The sequence below is a fragment of the Melozone crissalis genome, unplaced genomic scaffold (genome assembly GCF_028551555.1).
Source record: "Melozone crissalis strain CALT ecotype California unplaced genomic scaffold, PUWL_Pcris_2 ptg000013l_1, whole genome shotgun sequence".
NCBI classification, from domain to species: Eukaryota; Metazoa; Chordata; class Aves; order Passeriformes; family Passerellidae; genus Melozone; species Melozone crissalis.
The window spans coordinates 12,898,324-12,924,221 of NW_026535791.1; the positions used below are offsets into that span (position 1 = coordinate 12,898,324).

Genomic DNA, 25,898 nt, shown 5'->3' on the forward strand with positions numbered 1-25,898 from the left:
CTCATTCATAACACTGATTTTAGGGGCTCAAAACTGAACACAGGATTTGAAGTGTGGCCTCACCAGGGTCAAGTACAGGGTCACTGCCCTGGTCCTGCTGGCCACACTTGCTGATACAGGTGTGAGAAATTAACCCCACTTTTCAAAATTTTACAAAGCTTAGTAAGGGATTGAAGCCATTCATTACAATGAACAATAGTTTCTGAGAAATAAAAGAATTAAAAGACACTTAAAGTATATCAAGGGAATCGCAGAAGTTAATAAATAACCTAAAATACACTGTTAAGGAGAACTTTGATCAGATATCTAGATAAGTTAAATAATCTAAAATACACTCACAGAAGAAACTTTGGAATTAGAATATTTGAAGAAGCAGAAGTGGAAGCCAATAAGTTAAAGTGACCTGCCAAGCCGTTAGAATCAAGCCAAATACAACAGTAACTTCTGCCAAGCCATGGAAAAACATGCCAAGGATAACAGGAAGATATCCAAAATAGGAAATGCTTAAAATTTAACTAAGGAAGACCAAGAGTTCCCGGAAGACTCCGCCTATATTCCTGCCTGCCTATGAATATGCGTGTAATAAATGATGTAATCCTTGTTCAAAATTGTATAAAAACCTGCTTTTGCTGTACATAATTCAGAAATCCATTTAGTGATTTCTCCAACGCGTTGTCAATAAATACCTCCTGCCTATAGACCTTAAATCCAGTCTCTGGGCAGCTTGTTATCGCCTTTTGGGGCAAAATTCGGCATCAGGATAAAAGGGACAAATCAATAATGGGGACAATAATAAATAGGGACAAATAATAAAAGGGACAAATCAATCTAAGCTACGGCCAGAGGCACATCAGCTAACCATAGTAACTCTTCTTATATGCTTTCTCTATTGCACTGGCCAAATACACATTCATAAAGATTATGAATGTTCAAACATTTCTTTGAACTTGTTTACATGTTCTGGGAATTCTTTAGCTTGGTTCAACCCCTGACCCATCTATTTAGAGTATATGCAGTAATTGTGGATGTGGTTTTGAAGGTTGTGTGTCATTTCCTCACAACAGCCCCTGTTCTGTGCTTTCAGCAGGTGAGAGTTATTGATAGTTGAAGAGTCAATAGCAGGGATCCTCATCCCATCCATTCCTTTAACATTATCTGGCCATGCAGACAGTTTTAGCTGTTTCCACAAGTACTTTAAATCAACATCAGCTATTTCACAAATATATCTGAGTTATTCTCATTATTGTCAGTTAGTTACAAAAATAAAAGTATTAGTTATTATTTCACAACTACAGCTACTTCTGCAAAAGTTAACACTGTAATGCACGACACAGCATCCACCTGAGTAATCTGCAAAAGCCAATACATAATTAGTGAAAGCCAACAACTACACGGTTGTGGAGGAATTTTTGATAGCTGACCAAGAATTGGGAGGGTGCTGGACCCAGCTAATCTGGGTCCCTGCACTGCAAGGACACTGTAGCCTTGAGCACAGCTGTATTACAATAACAAGAGCTGAGAAAAAGACGTGAGAAAAAGTAGATATAAGATATAAAGAACGAAGAAGTAAGAGAGGAGCTGATAATTATAGTATAACCAATAGATTGCTTAGCTTACAGAATATGTATGAGCTTATTAATTGTTGTGCATAAATGTCTGATGCTCCCATGAGTAAACGAAGCTTGCTCATTCTCATATTGAGCGTCCGGAGTCTTCCCTCACTGTGACACTTGGTTACCTTTACGGTATTCTCCATAAGTTCTCTAAGTCTAGAGTGGCATCAGAAGGTCACCCTGGACTGCCTCCCTGACAGACCCTTGGAGACTGTAGCTGTGGATTTATGCAGTGCTGTGACAATCTGAGGTGGAGTTGTAAACAGGCCCTGAGAAATGTCCAAAGTCATTTGGCAGAGAAATACAACTGCAACAGGATAAAGGACGCTTGCTAAAGAACTGGGTGTGCTTTTGGCTGTTGCCACACACACAGCGTTGTTACTTTGGCTTTGTTGATCTGTCCCCTATTATCCCTTATTAAACTATTAACATTTGGAGGAGTGGGCCTTGTTTCTCACACAGCCCAGGATGCCACTGGCCTTCTTGGCCACCTGGGCACACTCATGTTTAGCTGCTGTCTCCCAACACCCCCAGATCCTTTTTTGCTGGGCATCCTTCCAGACACACTTCTCCCAGCCTGTAGGGCTGCCTGGCGTTGCTGTGACCCAAGTGCAGGACCTGGCACTCGGTCTTGTTGAACCTTCTCCAGCGAGCTCATCAGGCACATTAAGAGGCATATTCTGGCTCATCAGGTGTCAGAACCCAGGACATTCCTCTGGCTGCCCTGGCTGATTCAAGACCCTGGCAAGGGGCTCAGAGACCTTGGCACGGAGTCTTAAAAACACCTGTGCCTTCCATTTTAGCCCATGGAAAAAATTATCAACTTTGTGTGAAGATTTACTAGCCACAAGAGTTTGAGTAGAATGTTAATTTGTCACAGGGTGAAAAAGTAGAATTTTGGGGATTTAGAATGGGAGTTCAAGAGGCAAGATGGAGGAATCTGGGCATGTCCTGTCCTTCTTCTTCTTCTTCTTGTCCTCCATCTTCTGCTGTGATGGTGACACTTTTTGATTGGTTTAGAATAGAGACGGACTGTCTAACATAGGTGATAGGTACTGGAAAATTATTGTAAATAAAGTAAACGTAGTTCTTAGTATAATGTACGCGTAATTCTTAGTATAAAGTACACGTAGTTCTTAGTATAAGGTACACGTAGTTTTTAGTATAAAAAGTTTAAAAGGTTAACAGCACCTCAAGGGCAGTTGCTGTGTCACAATCCGACCTGCTGGACACATCTCTGCAGGTCAGAGAAAGAATGTAATAGATAAGAAAAAATAAACAACCTTGAAAAGGAGAATGGACAAATCTCAACTTCTTTGGCCGCAGGGCTGGGAAAAAAGAGACTTTCTAATACCTTGGGGGTTATCTCAACCACAGAAACCCAAGCATCATGAGGCTGCACCAAATACAACATGGAGCTTTTAAGATCTGTTCCCTTTACCAGCTAGACCAGCTTTGGCTTTTCAGCACTGCTGGCATCACTCCAGTTGGTTTCCCAAACTCCTTTGCACCTGCCCACACGCAGCATATCGGAACTAAGATCAACTCCTGCATCCAGGCTTGCAATTAGATTGTATCTATTAGCCAAATACTGCTACACAATTCCAATTCCCAGATCTATTACCTAGATTATACTCAAATGAGTTAACGTGATTCAAGCACCCACAGGTGCATAAATCTTAAACTAATAAAATCTTCCTAACAGAAGTCTGTTCTTCAACACAGGAAAAATTCTCTGTGGAGAATTCCAAAAAATGTCCAAAACCCTTGTGAGCTCTTCCTTCAAACTGTTGTGCTATCAAGCCATATAGTTCTGTAAAAGAGCTGGAAATTAATGCTCAGTGCTTTTTTGGCAAAAAAAAAAAAAAAGTTAATAAGCTCCAGTCCCGTTTCTTTCATACTTATGCTGTAAGCTTCAGCTGTCTTTGCACTTGTATGCTTATCTTGGGTACTAATACTTATTACCATGGAGCCCCTATACATCCTCATATCCCTACTGTCCCTCCATAGGGACCATCTTGCTCACTGTAAGAGCTGTGATTCACACCTCAATGCAACTTATTCCCATCAGGCACTCTTCATTTATGATGCCCCCGACAGGCTGATGAGAAGTCCCAAATGTGCCATTCCACAGGTACTTCATTTGGAGTATCTTCATCTGTTTTTCCATCAGTGCTTGTGCTCAGTGCTTCTACACACTTGTCTGCTAAAGCATGGGTGACATGAGTGGCTATGCTCAGAAATATCCTCATCTGTGAGCTGTGACAAGCAGAGGAACAGTCAGCAGAGTAGAGAGAGCTCAGGTGAGCATTCCTGTGGTCACTACCTGCAGAAATACTTGCATACTTGCAGGACCCCCTCAACAGAACATGTTCTAGCAATACTACAGAAGCAGGCAGAAATCACACCTTGTAAGGTGATTTTGCTCATGGATAGTTACAATCTCTGGTCTGGAGGAGGACAATGAAGAAGTACCAGGCAGGAGACAGACCTGATAAACCCAGCTAGCAAAAAAGCCCTGTTTCCTACACAGGCCTTCTGTGACATCTACACTCATAACAGGCTCTCCCATAGCTGCAGACCACATGGAGCAAGTAAGTGCTGCCTCTTTTAAATCATCAGGTCTGTTTTCCTGCATTAAGAAACAGGGCTCTTCCTCACCAGGCCAGTATCATTAATTCCTACCACTGATCTGGAATACGTCATCAACAGCAGTAAAATGTACCTTCCTCCACCCCCCATTCCTGAAGCTTTAAAAATATTCCTGAAGCATTTAAAAAACATGTTTTACATAGACACAGATGTTTTCTGCATTTTCATTTGTTTAGAAGGCTAATACCACTCCTGGGTTACCTGTGGGTTTTGTCATAAACATTGGCATGTCCCTGGTTAATGCTGAAAAGATGATCCCCCAAGGCATATTCCCTCTGAGTACAGACCTTCAGATCTTCAATGAAGCAAAAGGCAACTGGGCTGAGTGCTGTCTACAGCTCACACAGGGGCTGCAGTGACAGAGGGGCTGATCAGGGCAAGAGTGGGTGGCTCTGACCTTCTGAAGAGGTACTGCACCAACAGTGGGGTAGCTCTGCTCTTCTGCATTTATCCCTGAAGATGGGTGGTGAAAGCCCACACAAACCCAGAGTGCAATGACAGGGACCAAAGCTGAGGAGAGGTTTGCTAGCTGGATGTGTCAAACTCTCAAACAGAGCTGAGAGAGACAAGATCTGAGGTTTCACTGTAAGCAGAATGGTTCACAGGTCTGTTATCTCTGTGAAAGGTCCACTTTTAACAGGCTGAAACTTATGCATGATCAAACTTGAAAAATCCAAGAGCATCATGTATTGCAGTAGAACCCCATGACTTTAAGCTTGAAGCATACAAAAAAAACAAACAAAAAAACCCACTTAGGGCCACAGATACCATGTTTGTCCACAGTTACACAGCACAGATACAACCCAATTAAAACAGAACCCTAAGCCATGAGTGCATTAGACATCCACTGCCTCTTGGCCTCAGGGCTGAGAACTGGCTCCTGCTTATCTTTCATTTCGCAGTATAGGCTTGGACATAACCAGGCCATGACCTTCATTTGCTCCAACCATTTCTCTGAAAACCCCCACAGGAGCAGAGTGACATGGTGAGCACTGAGGCATATGGACTGGAATCTGGGATACCAACCATGCAATTAACACATGAATGGTGGTGGTTTTTCCAAGACTCATTTATCAAGGAACAAAGAAAGGTACAGGTACAAGACTTTCATGTTTACCTTCTCCAACAAAGGTAATTTTACTTCAAGCCTATTCCATAAACGACAGTCAGTTTTTTTTTAGCTCTCATGCTAATCAGCTGGCTGTATGGCAGTGATTTCCCTGTGAGCTAGGATGCTCTCAGTGTTACTCCTCGAGGCTGAGACATACCTGATCAGCTGCAGGTTTCTGGTAAGTGACACACAGTCTTGTACTATAGTGCCACTGGATTTTGTATTGGTAACTTTAAATCATTATCATATCCTCTGCAGTAACAGAGTAAACTTTGCCATCAAACTCCTTAAGTCTTACTTTTACAACATTTTTAATAAAACCACTTTTTTTGAAACTTTTGGCAGTGGTTCTTCAAGCATCTAAACTGCTCACCTGTGCCATCTCCTTGCATCTGCATTCCTAATGTAGCTTGTTTCTCTCTTACCAACAAACCTGGCTCACCTGTGCCACCTCCAACACATTCAGAAGCCACACACCTGCACAGCCATCCCTTGCTCCATTTCAGAGCCACCTCCTGCATCTGCACTCCCAATGCAGCTTGCTTCTCTCTTACCAACAAACCATGTGGTAAGCAATTCTGTGGCCCACCTGTCCCATACACAATATGGCACTGAGATGAGGTACACTGGATTTCTCAAGGATTTCTCTGTGCGTCACAAACATGGAGAGGGGAACAATCCAACGAAACCCAGTCATTTCTCTCCTGCTGCAGCAGGACTTGTCCAGCTCATTTTGTAGCACAAACACAGCTCTGCAGAACTGTTCTGTTTAATTCTGTCTCTGTTCAGGACAATCTGTCCCATTGGGTGCAATAGGCTTAGGTGTATTTGAACAATTCCTAGTGCCCAGACAAGCAGTCTTGCATTCATAATGAATTTCAGAAACCTGAGTTTTGGTAACTCAGCAAAACTCTCTGTGGAGAGGCACAGAAAACACCAAGGAACTGTTGCTCTCATCGGTCATGTCTCTGCTGCAGATGGCATGGAGGAGGAATTCTTCCAGTGCACTGTGAACTTTGCTTGTGGAGGGACCAGGGAGGAGGAAGACCAATTACCCAGGAAAGGCTCGATGCCTGCTCTTAGGAGAAACAGTTCTATTTCTGTAAACTACAAAAGTGACATTTAAATGTAAATTTAAAAAATCATCAGATGAAAGGCATTTTAGTTGAATGCAATTAGCACCACCGACTTGAGGGCTGTTTGCTGAGTAGTCATCCCTTCCAGCATATAAATTCGCAGGTATGAGATGTGTTGACAGTAGGAAAGCTTTTCCCTATAAGGTTTTTTTCCTGCACTTCTGAACTCCACAGTGACAGGAAATTTCTGTCTCTGGCATGCTTCCAGCTTCATAACCATAATCCCAGGTGAGTTCGGTTCCAGCTTTCACATGTCTAAGGAATAAAAGAGTTAATTTGCTTGAACTAAGTGAAACAGTACTGTGCTAACAATTTGTCACCAACAACACACATGCAAACCCCAAAATTGTAGGGGGCAGGGAGCATCACACAGGCAGCTTGGGATGGGAAGGAAACAAGGCAGACAAGGAGTCGCTGGCACACTCATGCTCCTTTGGCTATGGAAATTACAAATAGGGTTGGAGTCTATTTCTAAAGAATGTGCTCTAACCTAGAGGGAAATTCTGGGAAATAAAAATCAAACAAAAAAACCACTACAAAGCCAAAGTCAACCAACCAAAAAACCAAAACCAAAACAAGAACCAAACAAAAAACACCAAAAGAAAAACCCAAAATCCCTTAAAATAAAACAAACAAACAAACAAAAAAGAAATTCACATAAATAATACATCTAAATGAATAACATAGTTTTCAGTTTTGTTATTTTTCCTATGTACAGCGCATCACTGAAGTTTGAAGAGATCTTTAGCTATATTGCTGAAGACTGTCATCTTTGGTCTGGCAGGCTATCTGTTAATGCAACTGCACTATGTGCACCAAGCCCAAACTCAGAATTAAACACGTGCTCCTCATGAATCAGCTGCTCTGGTAGTAAAATAGAAGAAATGTCTAGGGCAGGAAATTCATTGTCCAAAATGAATGCCAAACTAAATACCTGAGATTATGATGCTGAGGAACAACTGATGGAAAATTTAGGAAAATATGAATATTGTGATGAAGAGAGCAATTCTCTGATGTTTCTCACTGGATATGGTATAGAGGACATCCAGTGAATTCCTAGGCAGCTGACTGAGAACAAATAATGAGGACTTTTCATACAGCACATAACTGCAGCCTGGCACTTGCTGACTTGAGACGGTCTAGAGGCCAGACATGTAAAACAAATAAAAAGGCCAGGCATGTAAAACAAATAAAACTTGCCCAGGTGACTGGGCAAGTCCATGGAAGGCACACAATTAAGCTCAATGATCCAGATGAAGTCCTTAATTTAGAAAAGTTGTAAAAGGGTGATGTCCAGAAAATGGAAGAGCCAGTGAGGGGAACTCTCCTTCAACAACCTTCTTCCCTAAGTGTCTTTGCTCTCACTATTATCTCTCTCCAGTGGCCTCAGTCCTCACTACACTTCTTTACCAAGTGCCTGAGCAAGAAAGACTCTAGCTAAAACAAAATCCTGTTTTGGATGTATTTCAAAACATTGTCCTCACAGTTCCTCCCAGTGCAATCCACAGCATCTGTGTCAGTATGGAGCAGAGCTGCAAAGCTCCACAGAAGATCAATGTTCCATGGATTTGGTTTGTTGGCACAAATTCTCCCCTCTCTGTTCTGTTCTCACCTAGTTCTACTGCTGACATGCATGTCAGCCAACTTCATTTATACAATTCATCTTTCCTCTCCTGCTGCCATACTGTGTCTTGCTGGCACCAGCTCTCTGTACCTCTCTTTCTGTTAGACACTAAGGAAATATCTGCATCTCTTACTTTCAGAACACATTTTCACCTCTGTGTATCCTATTGTCATATCCCCAGGACATGCTGGGCTACACAAAGTCCTGCTTGTCTTGACAGCTCTGAGGAAAAGGACTGAAGCCTTTTTGGCCCACAAAGTGTCTCAACCTTAATATCCTGTGGGGCTCAATCCTGCCCTATGTGAGGCAGATCTGGTGGCCATTCCTTGAGACACAACAGTAGGATGAGTGGATCTTGGCCTTCTGAATGACCATGCTGAGTAAAACCTATTCCTGCACTGAAGAAGATTATCACTGAAGTGGACACATAAAAATTAACCTTCTCTACTTTACATTTCAGTGCAAAACTGAAGCAAAACTCATTAATGATAACCAATGACTATTTCTTCTGCCTTTAGTGCACAATAAGAAGTCACCTCTAAGACAGTTTAATGCTTTTATGATCTAAGCATCTGCCCCACCCCTCAGTATAATTATACTCCAATAAGTGAGCAGTGTTTTTTTTTTTTTCCTCCTAGTGCCTTAAATGAACAACATTAAACTTCCAGAAATTCACCTGTTTGTGAAGAATGCAACCCATGGAAAACTTCTGTTGTGAGTTTCTACAAACACACTTTGTGCAAAGAGATTTGGGCAGCAGCTGTGCTGTAAAACAGAAAATCTGAATTAGTAACAGCCCAACACCACATCGTTGGCTGAAAAATGACGTCAGATATCACTTTGTATCAGATATCTTTCACCAGTAAAGGCAGTTTCTTCCTTCCCTTCTTGAGCCCACATGGAAAGTTTATCACCCAATGCCATTGCCAGGGCAGCAGTGCTAGGGAGCAAGCAGTGGATTGCATGACTGTGTGCTGGCCGAGTACAGGATGTGAAAGGTCACTCAGGTACAGGTAAGAACATGTGTATGCTCCTGAGAACAGAAGGAAGGCTTCTGCAAGATGCACTACTAATATTAACACCATATTACCTCTGCAAAGAAGAACAGTTTAAACATATGCAAGAGTTTTGCTGTAAGACATATTCATGCCAATGAAGAGAAATAAATTATTTGTGTAAGGAAGGCATGTTCATGCCAATGAAGAAATAAATTATTTGCAGCATACCTGCAAGATGAGTCTACGAAGTATTTGTCTTAGTTGAAGGTACTTGGCAATTGAACAGCCAGTGTGACCCAACCTATTGTCCTGCCACCTGTGATGGTAGGGAGCACCACATGTGCCTCTCTTGTCATGCACCCACCACCCATACTGTTTATGTGCAAAAACCTTCTAGTCTAAGCTTAAATAAGTAAATGATGTATTTGCAGAGGCAATGAAAAGAACCCATGCAATTTAGTACTTACATTTAGAAAACGACCCACATTTCCTTCTTTTGTGGCATCCAGTACATAAATATTTTCTTCATTACTGTTCTTGGGAGGCATCCCATCACCCTCAGACTCCTCACAAAGTGCATCTTGTTTTGGCTGCCTGCTATTTTCTCTGCAGTCAGCTTTTAGGGGTGCATTGCTGGACAGCCTCACAACACAGGTGTCATCCAGCACACTGGGCTTGCCACACTCAACACCTTGCAGTGACAGACTCTTCCTTTCACATCCTGCAGTCTCTACACCAGCAGAGTCAGTCTGTCCCATGTCCATCAGATGCTCTTCCTTCTGCTGCTGGGTGCATTCTGTCAATGGACATGTATGTTATTTCTCAACAGCAGTTTAATGCTAAAGCCTTTCCCTTGTTTGGCCCCAAACTCTCACCCACCCACTTTTCCCACATCCTCCAGAATCTAGACAGTCTACTTGCTATCTACAAATCTATAACACAATCTTTCCATGTCTCTCATCAATCCTCCCAACAAATGACTGTTTCCTGCTGTGATGCCTAAAGCACTTGCTCAAGGTGCCTCTGAGTGACCTAGTGTCTCACTCTTCTCAAATCCCATTCCAGACTGACTTTTCCCACATAGCATTTTTTTTCACTCTCCACCTTAATTCCCAAGAGAATCACAAACTGTAATTAAGACAGAAGCAAAATGGATGTGCAAATAGCATCAATTTCACACTGCCTCTCCAGCTTGACGTCTCCCAACCCCAGTGTTATATCCTGTTCCATTTCTGCTGGCTGGAACAGGTACTGGGTGTGACACAGCAAGATCTGCAAGGCTGACTTTCCCACAACTGCACAGTATTTGAGAAGCTGCTGTCTGGACAGTTCAACTTGTCTCAACATCTATGGACAGCATTGCTCTACTCTAAGAAGTGGCCTGCCCACACTGTCTACATTAAAGTCTATCCCCAGATGGGACATAACTGTACCAAGCATGCAGTACATAGAGCTCTGGAAACCTACTTTCTTTTCCTTTCTTTGTTCCACTGGTTAGTTTTGTTTTGCTTGGCTGATGAATCTGAGAACTATCATCTTCATCCGAGCTGGTACTGTGCACCTGTGTATCAAATGAAAAGGCTGTGATGTGCTGCATGCAACTCTGGGCCAAAAGAGCATAGCAAGTGGCTTTTAGAACTCCAAGGCTGAAGTTTCAAAGCTATTGCAATGCATAGCTGTGGCTGAATTTGAGAAGTTAATACATTTACTGCAACGCAACATTTATCTTAATTTCAAATTCTCCTTCAGAAAACCAGGAAAGAGTTCCCCAGCAATTAAGACATATAAGTAAGTGCTTAAGTCCCAATAATTTCACCAGAATTTTAAGTTCCTTAGCCAAATCCCAAACATGCTTTTTACAGTTTCAATGAATGACCAGATGGGTCATAATTTCTCCTCTCCCATCACAAAAAGGCAATTAGTTATGGGACCCCCAGAATAGACAGCACTGCAAAATGTTTGCATGAAACTTCCACATGCATTTCTTAAGGGCAATGAATCCAGTAAAACCTACAGCATAAGTTTACACCAGTTTTCCTCCTTTGGACATGTTTGCAGGCAACATTTCACACTCATAAAAGGTCAGGAGTCACATTCAGGTCAGTTCTCCCAACTCTGTTACTGTATGAGAAAACTGCATAGACATCCTGGAATTCCCTTCTCTCCCTGCTGTGCCATTCTTTGGGGAGACATCACACAAATATTATCACTCTGACCCCCTAACTCTGTACACAAGGGGTGCAGGGGGAGAATGATTACTTTAGGCTCTTGCGGAGTGTAAGTGAAGGGGGGAGAAGGGAAGACCATGACAGTAGATAGTGCTGGTCTGGGGGAACGTGCTGAAGGATTGGTAATGGAGAGGGGATGGGACGCAGCTTCCAGCATGACAGCCTAGCTCACAGTGTGACCCAACCTCATGAAGAAAGGTCATTAGAACTATCTAAATATACAAGATGAAAATGTCAAAGTTAGGATACATATTCAACACAGTGAAAAATGAATCTCTTAAAGCCACTTATTACCATTTCTGGCTGGTGATTGCGAAACACAAGTGTTCTAGTTCCAGGCCTTCTCACTGCTGCATTACTTGAGTTCTTCTGATGGACCCTGCACAGAAAGGTCACAAGGAAATGATAAAGGACAAACAGACCCATAAGTAACTCTCACAAGACACATTTCTCTAACAGTCTCTAGTTCCAGTCTCTTCTCTAGAAGGAACTACAGCAGAGCCTGTGGTCTGGCCTCACCCCATGTTCTGTGAGTATTTTGTTTTTAAGAATTGAGAACCTAGGTTAGGTTCTTTATTGCATTTGTAAGAAAGCAGTTGCTCAAACTTTTTTGAGAGATCAGCAGCTGCTTTTAAATTCTTTTCCAGCTGTCATGCTGAGAACCAAATTGTCTGCTGCTTTACTATTATTATATCAGATTATCTCAAAATAGGACACCTACAGAGTTTTGCCTTTTCCTGCTATTACTTTCAACAGTTTTGACAGTACAGCTTTCAACTAGGAAAACATATTCACTGAAAAAGTGAGGTGCTGTCAGACTCTTAACAGGAGAGGTTAAGGTTTCTGGCAGGAAAGGTTATGTTACAAATAACAAAAGGTTTAGAGACTGGGAGCAAAGGGCAGAACAGCTGGTGGCTGATGTATTATCAAACCCTTCAGTGTCATCAAGTATCTTTAAACAATTTATTTCAAGTATACTTTATTAATTCTTTCTAATTAGCATTCCCATTAATGCCCTGAACAGATCAAGTATACCCAAGAGATGAACTGAATTTCTAGAAAATGCCAAGTGGTACACATAAGTAAAATTAATACAGAGAGAAAACTCTGTCCCACTAGAACAAATAATTGAGAATTTAAAAAGAAGTTCAGAAAGAAAAAAATACCACCCTCATATGATGACATACTCTAAGTGATACAACAGAATTCCTAGATTAGCAGAGTATTAGTTTTTTTATGCTTAAGCTTACTTTCATAAACTTACAGAGTTGATTTATTTTCATTATCCACAGTCTGAGACAAAGAATCCCGATTCTCAAGAATGTAATTTTTGTCAGTCTGCACTAGTTCAATCACTGAGTCTGAACGACCAAGGTCAAGTTTTCTTTTTTTGGAAGAAAAGCCATGGCCTCTATCATTCACTGCACTTTTCTCCTTCAGCTCCTGCTCACTATCTCCCAAAACTTCAGCTCTGCTCATTAATCTGCCTGAAAGAAAAAGAAAAGTTTTCTTGGTTTTTTTTTAAACGCTTGTTTGCTGAGTCACACTCACTAGCACAGGTCAAACTTACATTAACAAATAGAAGAGCATTACTTGGGAAAGCAAAATATGAATGTTGTCTGTAATTCTATGATGTCAATAGAGGCTGGAGTACAAACTGAATTAGAGAAGGGCATGTAGTAATAAGACAAAGGACAATGGCTTTAAACTACTGGAGAGCACATCTAGATTAAATATTAGTAAGAACTTCTTCACTGTGAAGGTGGGAGGCACTGGCACAAGCTGCCCAGAGAAGCTGTGAGAGCCCCATCTCTGGAAGTGTTCAAGGTCACTCTGGGTGGGGTCCTGAGCCACCTGGTCTAGTGAAAAGTCCCTGCCCATGGCAGGAATGCAACTAGGTGTCTTTTAAGGTCCCTTCCAACCCAAACAATTCTACAATTTTAAGAATTTTACTGAAGGAAAATTAACCGTGGCATAGGATGCACAGATTTATGAAGGAAAAACCCAGCAGTCTGAGATAGCTTTTGCTCCATTTGTTTGTCTGTCACCATCTCATAGCAGAGCTTTTCCAAGTTCTTATTCACATTGATCATACTGCAAGTTAAGATTACATTGACACACTTCTCTTCCAACCCTGTATTTCCCTGATCTCAAAAAAACTCCAGGGCACACACGGTGGGAGAGGAAGAATTATGCTACATGTCTTCACAGGTCCCCTCCTGCTACCTGAGTAAGTACAAACAAATGTCCCCTTGTCGATGTCATCCAGACAGCGGACACCCCAGCCCTTCTTCTCCGTGTTGAACACTTGCAGCCTGACTTGAATGCCATGCTGCACAACTCTGTTCTGACACATCAGCTTGTCACACCTGCACAGCACACTACACTCATAAATCCTGGCAAGGGAAGAAAAACAAAGCACAACATAAATGGATGCATTAGCATAACAAAGTTCCTGGTATTAATTCCCTTTCTAAGCATCAACAAGGCAGTGGACTGAAATATACAGACTCTGGCTAAAACTGGTTGTGCAGCAATGCTCTGAAGCTTGTGATTTTATTGACTGCTGGTTCATTAATTTTAAGAGCCTGTCTGCCAGATTTTGGCATTAGTATACTTAAGATTACATACATTTTGGCATAAGAAAAACAAATGCCATATTTTTGTTTTATAGGAGTAAATCACACAAAAACTGAAATCCCTAAGAAGCACCTAATTCTATACTGGAACTGATTTTAGCAACAACACATATGCCTGGACTTCACTGTAGCTGTCCATTTCCAAAAGGACTCATAATTGTGGGGGTTTTTGCATCTGTTGCTGGGTTCTCTGACAACTTTAATTCTGCATGTCAGCCAAAAACTAACATCACATAGAGGACTGAAAGGGGCTCCTCAAGCCTGTAGATTCAAGCCTTTGGCTATTGCAGAAAGCTACCTTGCATAATACCTCTCCTAGAGACCTGAAGTAACTAGCTTCTTCTCCAGGCCACCTATTAATCCACAGGAGCTGAATAAGAGAAAGGGCCAACATTTGAATCATTGGATGGCTTTTGGACATTCTTGGAAGAGTCACCCATAACCAAGTCTGGCAAAAGCAGCTGGCTGCTACATTTTTAGGATTCTGGTCACTCTTCACACTTCTCCTGGACCTTGACCTAAGCTGTGAAAACTGTAGGATCTGCAATACAAAAGGTTTTTTTCCCTCTTATTCAAGTCACATTAATTATTTTTTAGCATCCTGATCTGTCACTAAAATTGTGACAAAAATAGAAGGTTTCAGTAATCCAAAACCTCCAGATATTTTAATCCTGTGGCACTTAGACTATTAACTGCTGTTTTATTTGTGTGCTCTTATTTTACTCCTGTGGTCTTTCTTACCCACTAGGAACAGGTCCCTCCAGTCTCTTGTAACGGTACCCACAGGATCTTTTACTACTTGGAGACAGAGAAATTTTACTGCAGCCTCTTGCTGTTAGCTGTAGGCATGCACATTTGGACCTAAAAATAAGAGTAAAACATCTCAGAATGGATTTGAAACAGAATAAATCAATCACAAATCTAGGTAATTTGAAATGCACTTGACTATACACACACACATACATTTCTGTATATACACCTGTATTCCCCCTCCCTGCTCCATTTACTCCACAAGGCTGTTTCAGGCACCTTTTTCCTTAGTCTCTTGGCTGGTTACCTGTGCTTTAAAATAACCATGTTCTCTCCACCCCAACCCCATTCTTCTGCCAAGCTCCTTAAATGGCACATTTAAACAGCTGAAGTACAACAGAAACTTATTATAGGCAGGACACTGTCAAATGGATCTAATAAATAAAAATCACCTCCTCTGGCACAGCATCCCAGCCTGTTTGCCACTACTTGGTTATCTTCCTCCCTCCTTAGCCACCAAGAAGTGAAGAATTTTACACTGTGGAAAATTCAAGCAACCGTGCTTGTCTTCACCATTGTATGTCATGACAACTTCAGAGTCACAGCGATTGTGCAAATCCTAAACTCCAAAACTGCACATCAAAAGCAACTCAATTCTTGTGGGACTTTATGCAAAAAAGTGGCACACTGTGTGCTTGCTGTTTCTCACCACTCAGCTGAAACTAAATTACAAAATCTGGCAGACATTACACCAGGCTGTGATTTCCAGCTTTTGCTGGGTCATGAGCAATATGTTGCACAGCAGCATGTGCAACTGCCCTAGCTGTCAATAATACAGAATGGATGCAACACCAAATAATGCCTACAGAGAGGGATCAGACAAACATCCTTCAAGAAAGTAGACAAAAATACCACCAAACTTGCATATGATAACTGTGGCAGCTTTCCACAGTGTCTGTAGCTCAGTTACTGGGATTTAGAAAAAGATGACAATGAGCAAGAGTATTGGAACTGCTCAGACCACAAATGTATTCTGTAACCACTGAGTTTTGTAGTTTCTGTTTAGACAAGGGGAAGGATGACATGTAGATGTTGGAAACGGGGATGTTTCTTCGTCTGCCCTCAGTAACCCTCTAAGGTCCAAATGATCTGATCCCTCAAGGCTGTCTCACCCCATCTACAGGATGTCATTTAACATCTGCAGCAGAAATTGTCAGGCAGGATCCTTCCCTGTCTGCCCTGCCCCTGCTGGCACAAGACTCCCGTCCCTACTCTTTTTCCAAAGCCAAGATATCTGCTTGTCAGTTCCACCTGGAGAAGAAGCACTGCCAGTTTGAAAGAAAGGAAAAGGAACACAATAATCCACCTGTTGATCGCTTCCTTCCCTACAACAGAGGGTGGACCAGTGGGAGCACCTAAGCTCTGGAGAAGAGAAAGACACAATGGTGTCACTCAACACAAAGCATGGCAAAGATATTCCAGCAGTGCTGGTCCTGTTTGGTACTGTGCCTTCACACCCCACCACTCTGCTATTGAGGCATCGTGTGTCACTGGCCCGAGATGAGATGTTTCTACCCACCTATCAATGCAGCCATCTGTGCAGTCACAGGAATCAACAAACAGGCTGGAGAGATTGTTGAGATAATATCCACGTGGCCACGAGGACTTCCGATACTTGAAATAAGGCAATCTTGCGTGGTCGAGGCTGTTACAGAAGGAGATGGGCACAGACTCGGCTCCGTCGCTAATGTCGAACTCAAACACCAGGGGCTCGGGATTCATGGTGTTCCTGCCCAACAGCACGTAGGTGTTGAAGGAGAAGTGATCAACAAACAAGAAACTGCACTCTGTTTCAAACAAGTAGTTCCGCACATCTCGAAAGCTTCTCAGACTGCGCCCACAAGGAGCTTTGTAATTCACATCCAGCGGCTTTGAAAGGCAGTCTGCTTTCGCATGGCGTCTTTGGAAGTCAAACAGGATGGGGATCTTCAGAGGATTTTCACCCTTGTAGGAACCCACTGCTCTGTTGGCAAGACACGCACTAGAGCACTTGTGGTTCTGATACTGAACTTTTAAAGGTAAACCTTGAATTTTGCTTGGTGCTTCTTTACTCCCTGAGCAGGTTTTTTCCATGTCCTCTTTTTCACTACTTGAAGTAAAAGAGTTAAAAAAAAAGAAGGAAGAGCAACATCTTAGATAACCAGTGTTGTGTTCAGTTTTTTAGCAGTTCAATATTTTTAGCCCCATTGCTAGAAGAGCCAAGGTTTCATATGGTGTAACTGTCCTAACAACATATAAAGACATATTCAGTTGCACAAAAAAAAAAAGCTTCTTCCCAGAACTTACACACTAAAACACAGCAAGGAAATTTTAAGAAAAGGAACAATGTTGTCATTGTCATATTTTCTGGAAAAATCCCTTCACCGTGACTTCTTCTCCTGGGAAGCCGAGAAGCCTCAGAGAAAAATGAAAACAATAATTATCTGATTGCTTCTCCAGTGTTCTGCTGCTTTGGAATGTGGTTTGGAGATTGTTTATCCAACATGTGAATTGTTTTTACTTAATGACCAATCACGGTCCAGCCATGTCGGGACTCTGGAGAATCACAGGTTTTTCATTAGTGTCTTGCTAAGCCTTCTGTAAGTATCCTTCCTCTATTATAGTATAGTTTTTGTTTAGTATTCTTTAATATAACATAGTAACATAAAGTAATAAATTAATCTTCTAAGAACATGGAGTCGGATTCATAATTTCCTTCCTGCCACGGGGACCCCAGAAAATACCACACAATGTATTTGCCCCCATCTTTCAAATCAGTACTTGAGGCTAAATACTAAACACAGAGAGACTAAGTTACACACCTGACAATCTGCACACTAAGGAAAGCTTGAGAACTGATGCTCAAGTCCTAACCCTGATAACACTCATGAACCTTTATTCACAACCATGCCCTATTCTGCAATGTTCTCATGTGGGAAATTAAACAAGTCTATCCAAAACCTCAGGTTTTCCACATAGGTCAAGTTAAAAACATTTTCACTTTTAAAACTCAAAGGATTCAAATTCGGTTTAAAACACTGACTTTAGAAATACAAATTTTAGAGCTCTCTCAACTGGAGTAGAGAATATGTCAAATAAGGAACTGAAAGAAGGCACTGACCTGTCAGAAGCTTCTACAGTGTCTACAGCACTGTCATCTGGAAGAAGAGGCTGCAGTTTGGGTTTGGTTTCCTGTGCATCATCTCCATTCAATTCATCACTTACTGAAAAAAATTGAATGCGAGCAAAATCTTCATCAAGCTAGATTTCAATTTATCATTGAATTTACTTTAGTTACTAAAGAGATAATTAACAAAACACATTACAAATGAGGCATTGCTATGAACTACAGCTAACAAAAAGCTTGTTAGCAAGTGTCCCACTGAAAAACCTTCCACGTGGTTTTCAAAGTGACCAGAAAGAACACACACATTAAACACATTTACAGATCTCCCATCATTGTCAGAGATAAAAGGATGCCAAGCTATTACAGCCAGTGGAGCCATGCACAGGATAACTGTTCACAGACAACTCAGTTCATAAGGGCTTACTAGTTCAAATTCTCTTCCTGTGGTACAAGTATTATACACACAAACCACAAAAATACAAACCCAGGTGAGAGTTCACAGTTCAGTACTTGAGGAAATTAATAATTAGGCTTTCTTAATTGTAATGCTAATGGCCTTCTCAGATCTATTTTATTGATTTCAAAAAGGGAACTGAGCTTCTAGTGAGTAAAACAAGACAAATTAAATCCACACACCAGACAAACACAAAGGAAATGCACATACCATTTGGCAAGGTTAAGAGATCACCAAGATTAGCTTCATTCACCAGTGCCCAAGCCTGCCAGCACTCTATGCAAAAAAAACCAAACCAAAACAGATACTAAGTTGGATTTAAGTGATGACAATAGGCAAAACAAGTGTTAAACCCTCCACAGACACTTGTTTCTCCTCACTTGCTCACCTAGAGCATCTCAAGACTGATACTACTAGAAACGTGCTGCACCACAGACCTGAACAGACACATCTAGGAATTACAAAATTGTTACAGCTCACAGCACTGTGAACTGTTGTGAATTGGCACTCAATATCCATCAGCTTTTGGAAAGCTGCTGGAATGTCTCCAAACACACAAACTGGTGGCAGCAATATATATCAAGACAATTTAGTGCAAACCTCTGCCTTGGTCATCAGACTGATCATCTTCAGGCTAGGAAGTGCTGGAACTTGGCAAACCAAATTAATGCTACTTCTAAATTGGTGGAAATGGCTTTCAGATAGAAGAATGCAAGAGATCTATTCTGTCTCAACCTCTTATCCCATGCAATAAATATTACAAGCTGGCAGACAACTCTCAGCAAAATCCACCATAATCTTTTAGCTTGAAACCTTTACAGAACAAAGCACTGAAAAATTCAAGCTGAACTTCACCACAGATTCATTGCATCATCTGGAGATTCAAGTTCAACTTTTATCTCTGCACTGCTTTGATATTTTGCTGTAACAGTCAAGATGTGGGAGCTCAAGAACACAAAAAATTGCACTTCCAGTTTAGAGGAAGTGCTATATATATAATGCAGAGTGTGTGCCTATATTAGTTTTAAAGCATCTTACACCACTGTACATTTTCTTGCACAAAAAAAACCCATTAAGAGCCATAGATTACATTTAGATAGGTGACTTAACAAAAAGAAGCAATTTTACTCAATTAAATAAACCAGTAAAAAGAAATCTGTGTACTGCTCCAATCTTATCAGATTTATGATTTTACTGTATTTTGATGTAGACAGAGGAAGCTTATTTCCTTGAAAATCAGGAACAATCTGAAATACATTAGTGTCACATTTTTCTACTATTGTTTCATGTTATACTGGAGTCTCTGACAAAAAATAATACTGAGGTGATTATTATCCTACCCCAAAACCACTCAATTCACTGACAACAGCCTGAAAGGCTAAAACTTCTGATGATAAATGAAACACAAAGCACTGCAGATATTTCATTACTTCTCAAAAATGAATATTTCAGTTCCACATGTTTAAGAGCCATTCATTGTTAAAAAAGTATACAAGCAAAACAAGAAAATAGCCAATTGTACCTGAAATTACTTTTATTTTTTAAAAAAGAAAAGACATTTTTAAAGTTCTTACAACCACCAACAGCTAAGTTATTAAAATTCAGGGATATATGGATTATGACAGATATCACATGGACTACACAATGCAGGCCACAGCTACTCTGCAGTCCAGTTTAACCACCACAAGGATTTCAAACCTTGGTTTGTTGCAGTTCCATTCTTGATCTTTTCCTTCAGCAAGGACAGCACATTTTGCAGCTGCTCAAATATGACATCCACTCTTCTACCTCCCAATAGTGTCCAAAATGTCTTCACATCACCTGAAATGCACATTACCATTTACAGCTCCTGAGAAGTCTAAAAACATGCAAACTCCTAGTGGACTATTCAAAGGCTCCCAGTCATTTGATTTGGAGTCACTTCTGAAAAAACAATCAGTACAGCAGGATTCATTAAACCTCCAGAAGTCTATTCCTAAACCTAATAAAGAAAGTGAAACAAGTCAAGTGTTCAAGAAGTCAAGTGATGAACTGGAGTGGCTTCCAATGGTGCACAATGCTCCTTCAAGCAACTTTTAAACCAGGTCACAAAAGGAGCTGTGGAAGCCTTTCTTCAAAGGCCAGCAAATGAGTCCCACTAAAAATGAATCACTGAAATTCACAAAAGTGACACAGGAGAATATTTTCAACTGAATGAAGCGAATATTTTACTTGACAAAAGACACTGGGATTTCTTTTTATAGCTGTGACCTCTCTTAGCTGCACAGGCTGGCTATCCTGTCCCATCGTTAGTTTTGGTATATTTTGTCAGGGAAAAAACTTTCAAAATATTTTCTGATAAAAGCAGTTTGATGAATGTTGTTCAACAAGGGGTATCAGTTGAAATAACTAACACACCCCATATATCATGCCTCCTTCCTCTATGAGAAATATTTATAAACATTTTGTTTAAAGAAATGTTTTTAAGCTACTGGTTTAGAACCTATTCCCTTTCAAAGGTATGCACCTTTGAGGTGCTAAGCCCAATCATGAAGGGTCTTGTAAAAATTTTAGCTGTGCATCTTTGTCAAGGACTTGCAAAGGAAATATGTTTCAGTGTGTCAAAAGATGATGGCAGAAGAAAGAACCAGCTCTTTCTCAGTTAATTTTGCTCTTCTTCAATGACCAAGCACAACAGCATAAGCTAATCTGTTTTTCTACTCAATTTCTAGAGGTGGAGTCACCACTGTCACCACACTAGGTTTTACATTCCACTTTCAGAAAGTAAATCTCTGTTGGTGCTGGGATAACACCTTCCCAGCAGTCAAGAAATACTGCATTCCTTTCAGGCTCAAAAATAATATTCCTTCATTTTTTGACTTAGCAGAGAATGACTTCTGTCACCCAGGGTGCCTGAAGCCCAGTGATGCTATGGCAGTGTGGTTGCTCTCAAAAGCACCATGACAGCAGTGAAAGAAGTAACAAACTTTTGTCACAACCCCTGCTGCTCATGTCACCAGCAGCTAAAGGCATAACATTTAATATCAACAGGCAATAATAAAAGTACTTTTCTCTTGTGATATTGCTTGATTTGCCACTAACTCTCAACAAAATTTAATGATCTCTTATATTAACAGAATTTTTTTAAACATGTTGAAAGCCTGAAGTCCAATTACAAAAAAAGTTACAGCAATTTTTGGAAACCTACACTACTGGTCCAAGGGACACCACCTGCCCTGTGCCATTCCCACCCTTTTGCTGTTCATGACAGTATCACAAATTTAATTTAACAAAAAGTATATTTAATATTTGTGTTTAGAATAAAAATTTTAAAACACATTCAATTGAAAAAATGCATTTTGAACTTCTAGTAAAAAGTTTCTCCACTGCAGATTAAAACTACTGTCCTTATTCACTACATGTTTTCAGCTATTTCCATACATTGACTAAATCTGGATAGCACTGTGGATGGATTCATTCAGAGGATGGGTGACAACAGTTTATTGTTTCTGGGTCCTCAGCTATAATAATTTGTAGGCTATAGGGAAATAAAACACTCACCTTGGAAATGCTTCCCCAGTTTACATGCTGGAGTGCTCCAAAACTCCAGCAGCAAAAGCTTTGTTTTGCACAGAGAAGCAAAGATTGCATTTTTGTTTGTAGTATCATTTTCATTTCAAAAAAGACAGATGTCCACACCACTAATCTCTCCAGTGCTAATGCTGCTATCACCAACCACAGCCAGAAGGACAGGGAATGGACAGACACCAGATACATCTACCTTGCCAGCACTGAGAACCATCTCTCCAGCTGAGGGATCAGGGTGTGCACTGCCATCTGGCTCCAGGGATTTTCTTTTCCCTTTATATAATCCTTGTGACCACATATCTCTTTTTTCCCGGCACTGTGCAGGGCAATGATGCTAGAGCAAGCAACAAGCAGCCAACATCAGGGCTACTTACTCCAGCTACCAGATAAACAACCTGGGTGCCTGTTTCCTGTAGTGCTGCTTACAAACCTCTTACACCATAAAAGGCAAAACTATTGTCTTCCAGTAGTAATTTTCATATCAGAAGCAGTGCCAAATATACATTACTTTCCTCTTTCCCTCCATAAATCCAAATTATATTACCTTCAGTGCTCTCCTCCCTGGGACTGGTAAGGTTCTCCTCTTCAAAGAGGTCACACAGCACTGCAAGAGGTGCAGAATGGACAAGTGAGTAAGAGATCAGGTGAGAAATTAAAAATAATTGTACCTACTCAGCTTTTCAAAATTTATACTAGTAAATACTACAGTGGGCATCAGTGGAGGAGCACTGTGTGAGAATATGTTGTGTTGAAATAGTCACTCCCCTTTTAAACAGTCATCCCATGCCTTGTCAAGCTCTAGCTGAGGAACACTCAAACAAGCAATGTGAGGAAATTTTTTTACTTAGGTCATTTCTTACTGTCCTTCAAGCACGAAGTTGTCACAAGATGACCCAAACTTTCTAGCACATTCAAATGAGCCTCCACAACTCCCTTGCCCATTAACTCATAGGGGTTTTTTTTCCCTAAATTGATGTGCTCAGTACAGCAGTATTATAACTAAATCAATTTATTTAGGGAAAAAAAGGGAAAGTTGTTTCTAGGTGAATAAATTACTGAATCTGTTTCTTGCCAAATGCAAGACACCCTTCACTGCAAGAATACTAAGTAAGACAGCACTCTTCAACCACACTGAAATTCCAAATTTTTATCTCCATGAGTCAAGGAATCAATTAGGTTGGAAAAGACCTCTGAGATCATCCAGCCCAACCCATGACCGAGCTGCAGGATGCCAACTGGACCATGGCACCGAGTGCCACATCCAGCCTTCCCTTAAACACCTGCAGGGACAGTGACCCCACCACCTCCGTGGGCAGCCCATAATGACACACACAGTGTAAAACATGTCTTATTTACGTTCGCTCCTTCCTCTTTTCTACGCTGTAGCTGAAAAACGAAATCAACCCCAAACCTTGCCATTCATTCTGGTTCGTTCATTGAGTTGAACGGGAAAATAGGTCAAGGCAGTTGACTCCTAAAAATGTTTCTTACAAGACTAATGGCTGCCCAAAACATGCATACATACATATTTCTATATATAACTTTTAAAAGGCTTACTGCTTTTCTCTTCCATCCTCCGGGGCTCTGCTCGGAGAGCTGCCCCCGGCGCTGTGGCGGCGCCGAGCCGGGCTCAGGTCGGGGTCTCGCTGCGCTCCGCCACGGCCGCAGGGCCCGCGCCGAGGGCCGGCGGGCAGGGGCCGGCGTGCCGGTGGGGCTGGGAGGCCGGCATGGGGCGTGCCTGCGGCCAGGGCTCGGGCCCCAGGTCACTCCCGCACCCCTCGGGGCCTCGGCCAGGCCCCCGCCAGCTTCTGCTTCTACAGCTGCTGCTGCTTCCCTTCTTCTTCTTCTCCTTCTTCTCCTCCTTCTCCTCCTCCTTCTCCTCCTCGTCCAACGCTGCACCCGCGCTGCCGACCGCCAGGGGGCGCAACCCCGCCGGGGAGCGCGAGAGTCTGGATGTGGGCGGCCCCACATGAGGCGGGGCCTCGCGCGTGCACAGCCCTTCCCTCTCTTCCCATTGGTTGTGACGGCAGGAGGGGCGGTGGCAACGACCAATGGAGAAGCAGGGAGGGCGGGAGGGGGCGGGGCAGCACGGCGGCGGAGAGGCGGCGCAGGCGGGGCGGGGGCACGGCCGAGGGACTGGAGGTGCGTCCGCCATGTTGGAGGGGGCGGGCCAGGGGGCGGGCTGTGCGCGGAGCTGTGGGGGCGCCGGCGCCATCTTGGGGCCGGGAGGGGAGCGGGGCGTCGGGCGGGTGTCCGGCTGCCCTCTGCTCGTTAATGTTTCGTAAATTAAAGCCTTCGGTACGTGGAGTTGCGTAACATCGCTGTGGCCTCTGCTCTTCTTCCTTGCTGGCTGCGCTGCTGCCGTATGGAGCGCTAAATTGTGGCTGCCCGTTTCTGTTGGAAATGCGAAAATAAAGTTTTATTATCTCCCTTTAAAATTTGCAGCTGCGTTGCCTTTGCTAGTGTTGGTGTTGTGGTTATGTAGAGATGTTTTTCACAGGGGCAAAAATATAATCTGTTCTTAAAAAGCAGGGAGGGTGCTTTTTTTGTCGCTTCTTTTTTGCCACCACTTTAAAACTGTAGAGATAAACATGCTTCAGTAATTGCGAAGATATTTCCCATCTCGTGGCGGGGGGTAGAAACGTGATTATTGTGGGGACGGGAATGCTGTGTTTACGTGACATGCCGCTCTCATCTGACCCAAGATCCTCCAGAAGATTTTGATGTCCAGCATCTGCTTTGTACTCGTATAAAACCTTTTAAATGTTTACACAGACGTGCCTCCATCTGTGGCTGAAGCTCAGCCCGTGAGAGCTGCCCAGCTCCCCAGACAGGAATGAGACAACTCACAGCAGCATTGCTGGGAAGAGGGTGGCTCAGCACTCCTGATTGCTGGCAAATGTCTCAATAAAATAGTAGGTTATTATGTTTTATAAAAAAGACTTCTCCCATCTAATTGTTCATTTTAAAATTAAGCATAAGCTTTTCTTGCTCCTGGAATATTCTGCATTATGAGGTGATGCTTGCAGATTAATCTCGCTTTGGTGAATTATTAATAAATGTGCTTGTGAATGCTGAATGCTAGGGAACACTTATGACTTTACAATTGTATATACGGAATAAGCCAAATGCAGAGAAGATGGAGCCCTATGCTGGAAGAATCTGAAAGAACATAACTATCTGCCTTGGACAAATTTTGAATTTTATGAATATATTAGAAAGTACTAATAGATTTTGCTTGCTACTTGAAGCAAAAAGAATGATAACTACATCTTTCTTTAAATTAAAGACTTAGGACAAAATTAATGAGGCACTTTGTAAACATGCCTGAGTTTCCTTCCAGGCTTTTAGCCTGGAACTCTAACATAGGCTTTCTGCAACATAGCAGCAAATTCTGCCGGTGAACCAGTAAGCTGAATTCTTCCCAAACTTGTTAGGTGGCAGAAGCTCACCAGCGATGCTGATCTGACACCCCAGCAACCTGCCTGCAGCTCTCCTCCAGCAGCAGTGGGAGCTTCCTGGGGCTCTGCAGTCTGCACCTGGACTGACTCCCTGTACCCAGAGGTGAGGGCAGCTCTCCCATGGGGTGACAGCAAAAGGACCGACTGTCCTGGAGAATGGTGCTGTTGGCTGAGTCGCTGAATTGAGCTGTCGTTACATAGGTCTGTTCATATGTTGAGAGTTAAAATGAGCAATTGCATAGACAGGCAGAGTGCAAGTAGTTCCTTGGAGTGGGAGGAGGTGAACCTGGTCTCAAAGGAATTAATCTAGTTCTCTTCTCCAGGGATGGTTTTTTCACTGTGAATGCAGTGGGGATTTGGGTTTTTCCTTGTATGACCAGATGGACTTGGGTGAGGTAGAGACACGCAAGTCAAGCTCCAGCAAACAGCAAAGCAGTCAAAGCCATAGACTTTGGAAAGCCATGGGCATTCAGAAAATGTGGTTTTTGCTGGGTTTTTT

At 42.1% G+C, this 25,898-nt stretch overlaps 1 protein-coding gene across 1 annotated transcript in view; it reads right to left on the reverse strand.

The window, feature by feature from the left end:
* Nucleotides 1-23,735, reverse strand: part of SETDB2 (SET domain bifurcated histone lysine methyltransferase 2) — a 48,684-nt gene extending 24,949 nt beyond the window's left edge. The window contains exons 1-14 of the mRNA XM_054271855.1: nucleotides 23,496-23,735; nucleotides 22,483-22,542; nucleotides 20,070-20,192; nucleotides 18,582-18,647; nucleotides 17,912-18,014; nucleotides 16,331-16,900; nucleotides 14,743-14,862; nucleotides 13,589-13,758; nucleotides 12,627-12,849; nucleotides 11,657-11,741; nucleotides 10,602-10,695; nucleotides 9,602-9,930; nucleotides 8,813-8,901; nucleotides 6,653-6,767 (exon numbers count right to left, since the gene is read on the reverse strand). Of these exons, the coding sequence (XP_054127830.1) occupies nucleotides 6,653-6,767; nucleotides 8,813-8,901; nucleotides 9,602-9,930; nucleotides 10,602-10,695; nucleotides 11,657-11,741; nucleotides 12,627-12,849; nucleotides 13,589-13,758; nucleotides 14,743-14,862; nucleotides 16,331-16,900; nucleotides 17,912-18,014; nucleotides 18,582-18,647; nucleotides 20,070-20,192; nucleotides 22,483-22,542; nucleotides 23,496-23,511 (2,163 nt within the window). The 5' untranslated portion in view covers nucleotides 23,512-23,735. The remainder of the gene's footprint in view (nucleotides 1-6,652; nucleotides 6,768-8,812; nucleotides 8,902-9,601; nucleotides 9,931-10,601; nucleotides 10,696-11,656; nucleotides 11,742-12,626; nucleotides 12,850-13,588; nucleotides 13,759-14,742; nucleotides 14,863-16,330; nucleotides 16,901-17,911; nucleotides 18,015-18,581; nucleotides 18,648-20,069; nucleotides 20,193-22,482; nucleotides 22,543-23,495) is intronic.
* Nucleotides 23,736-25,898: the final 2,163 nt, after the last annotated feature.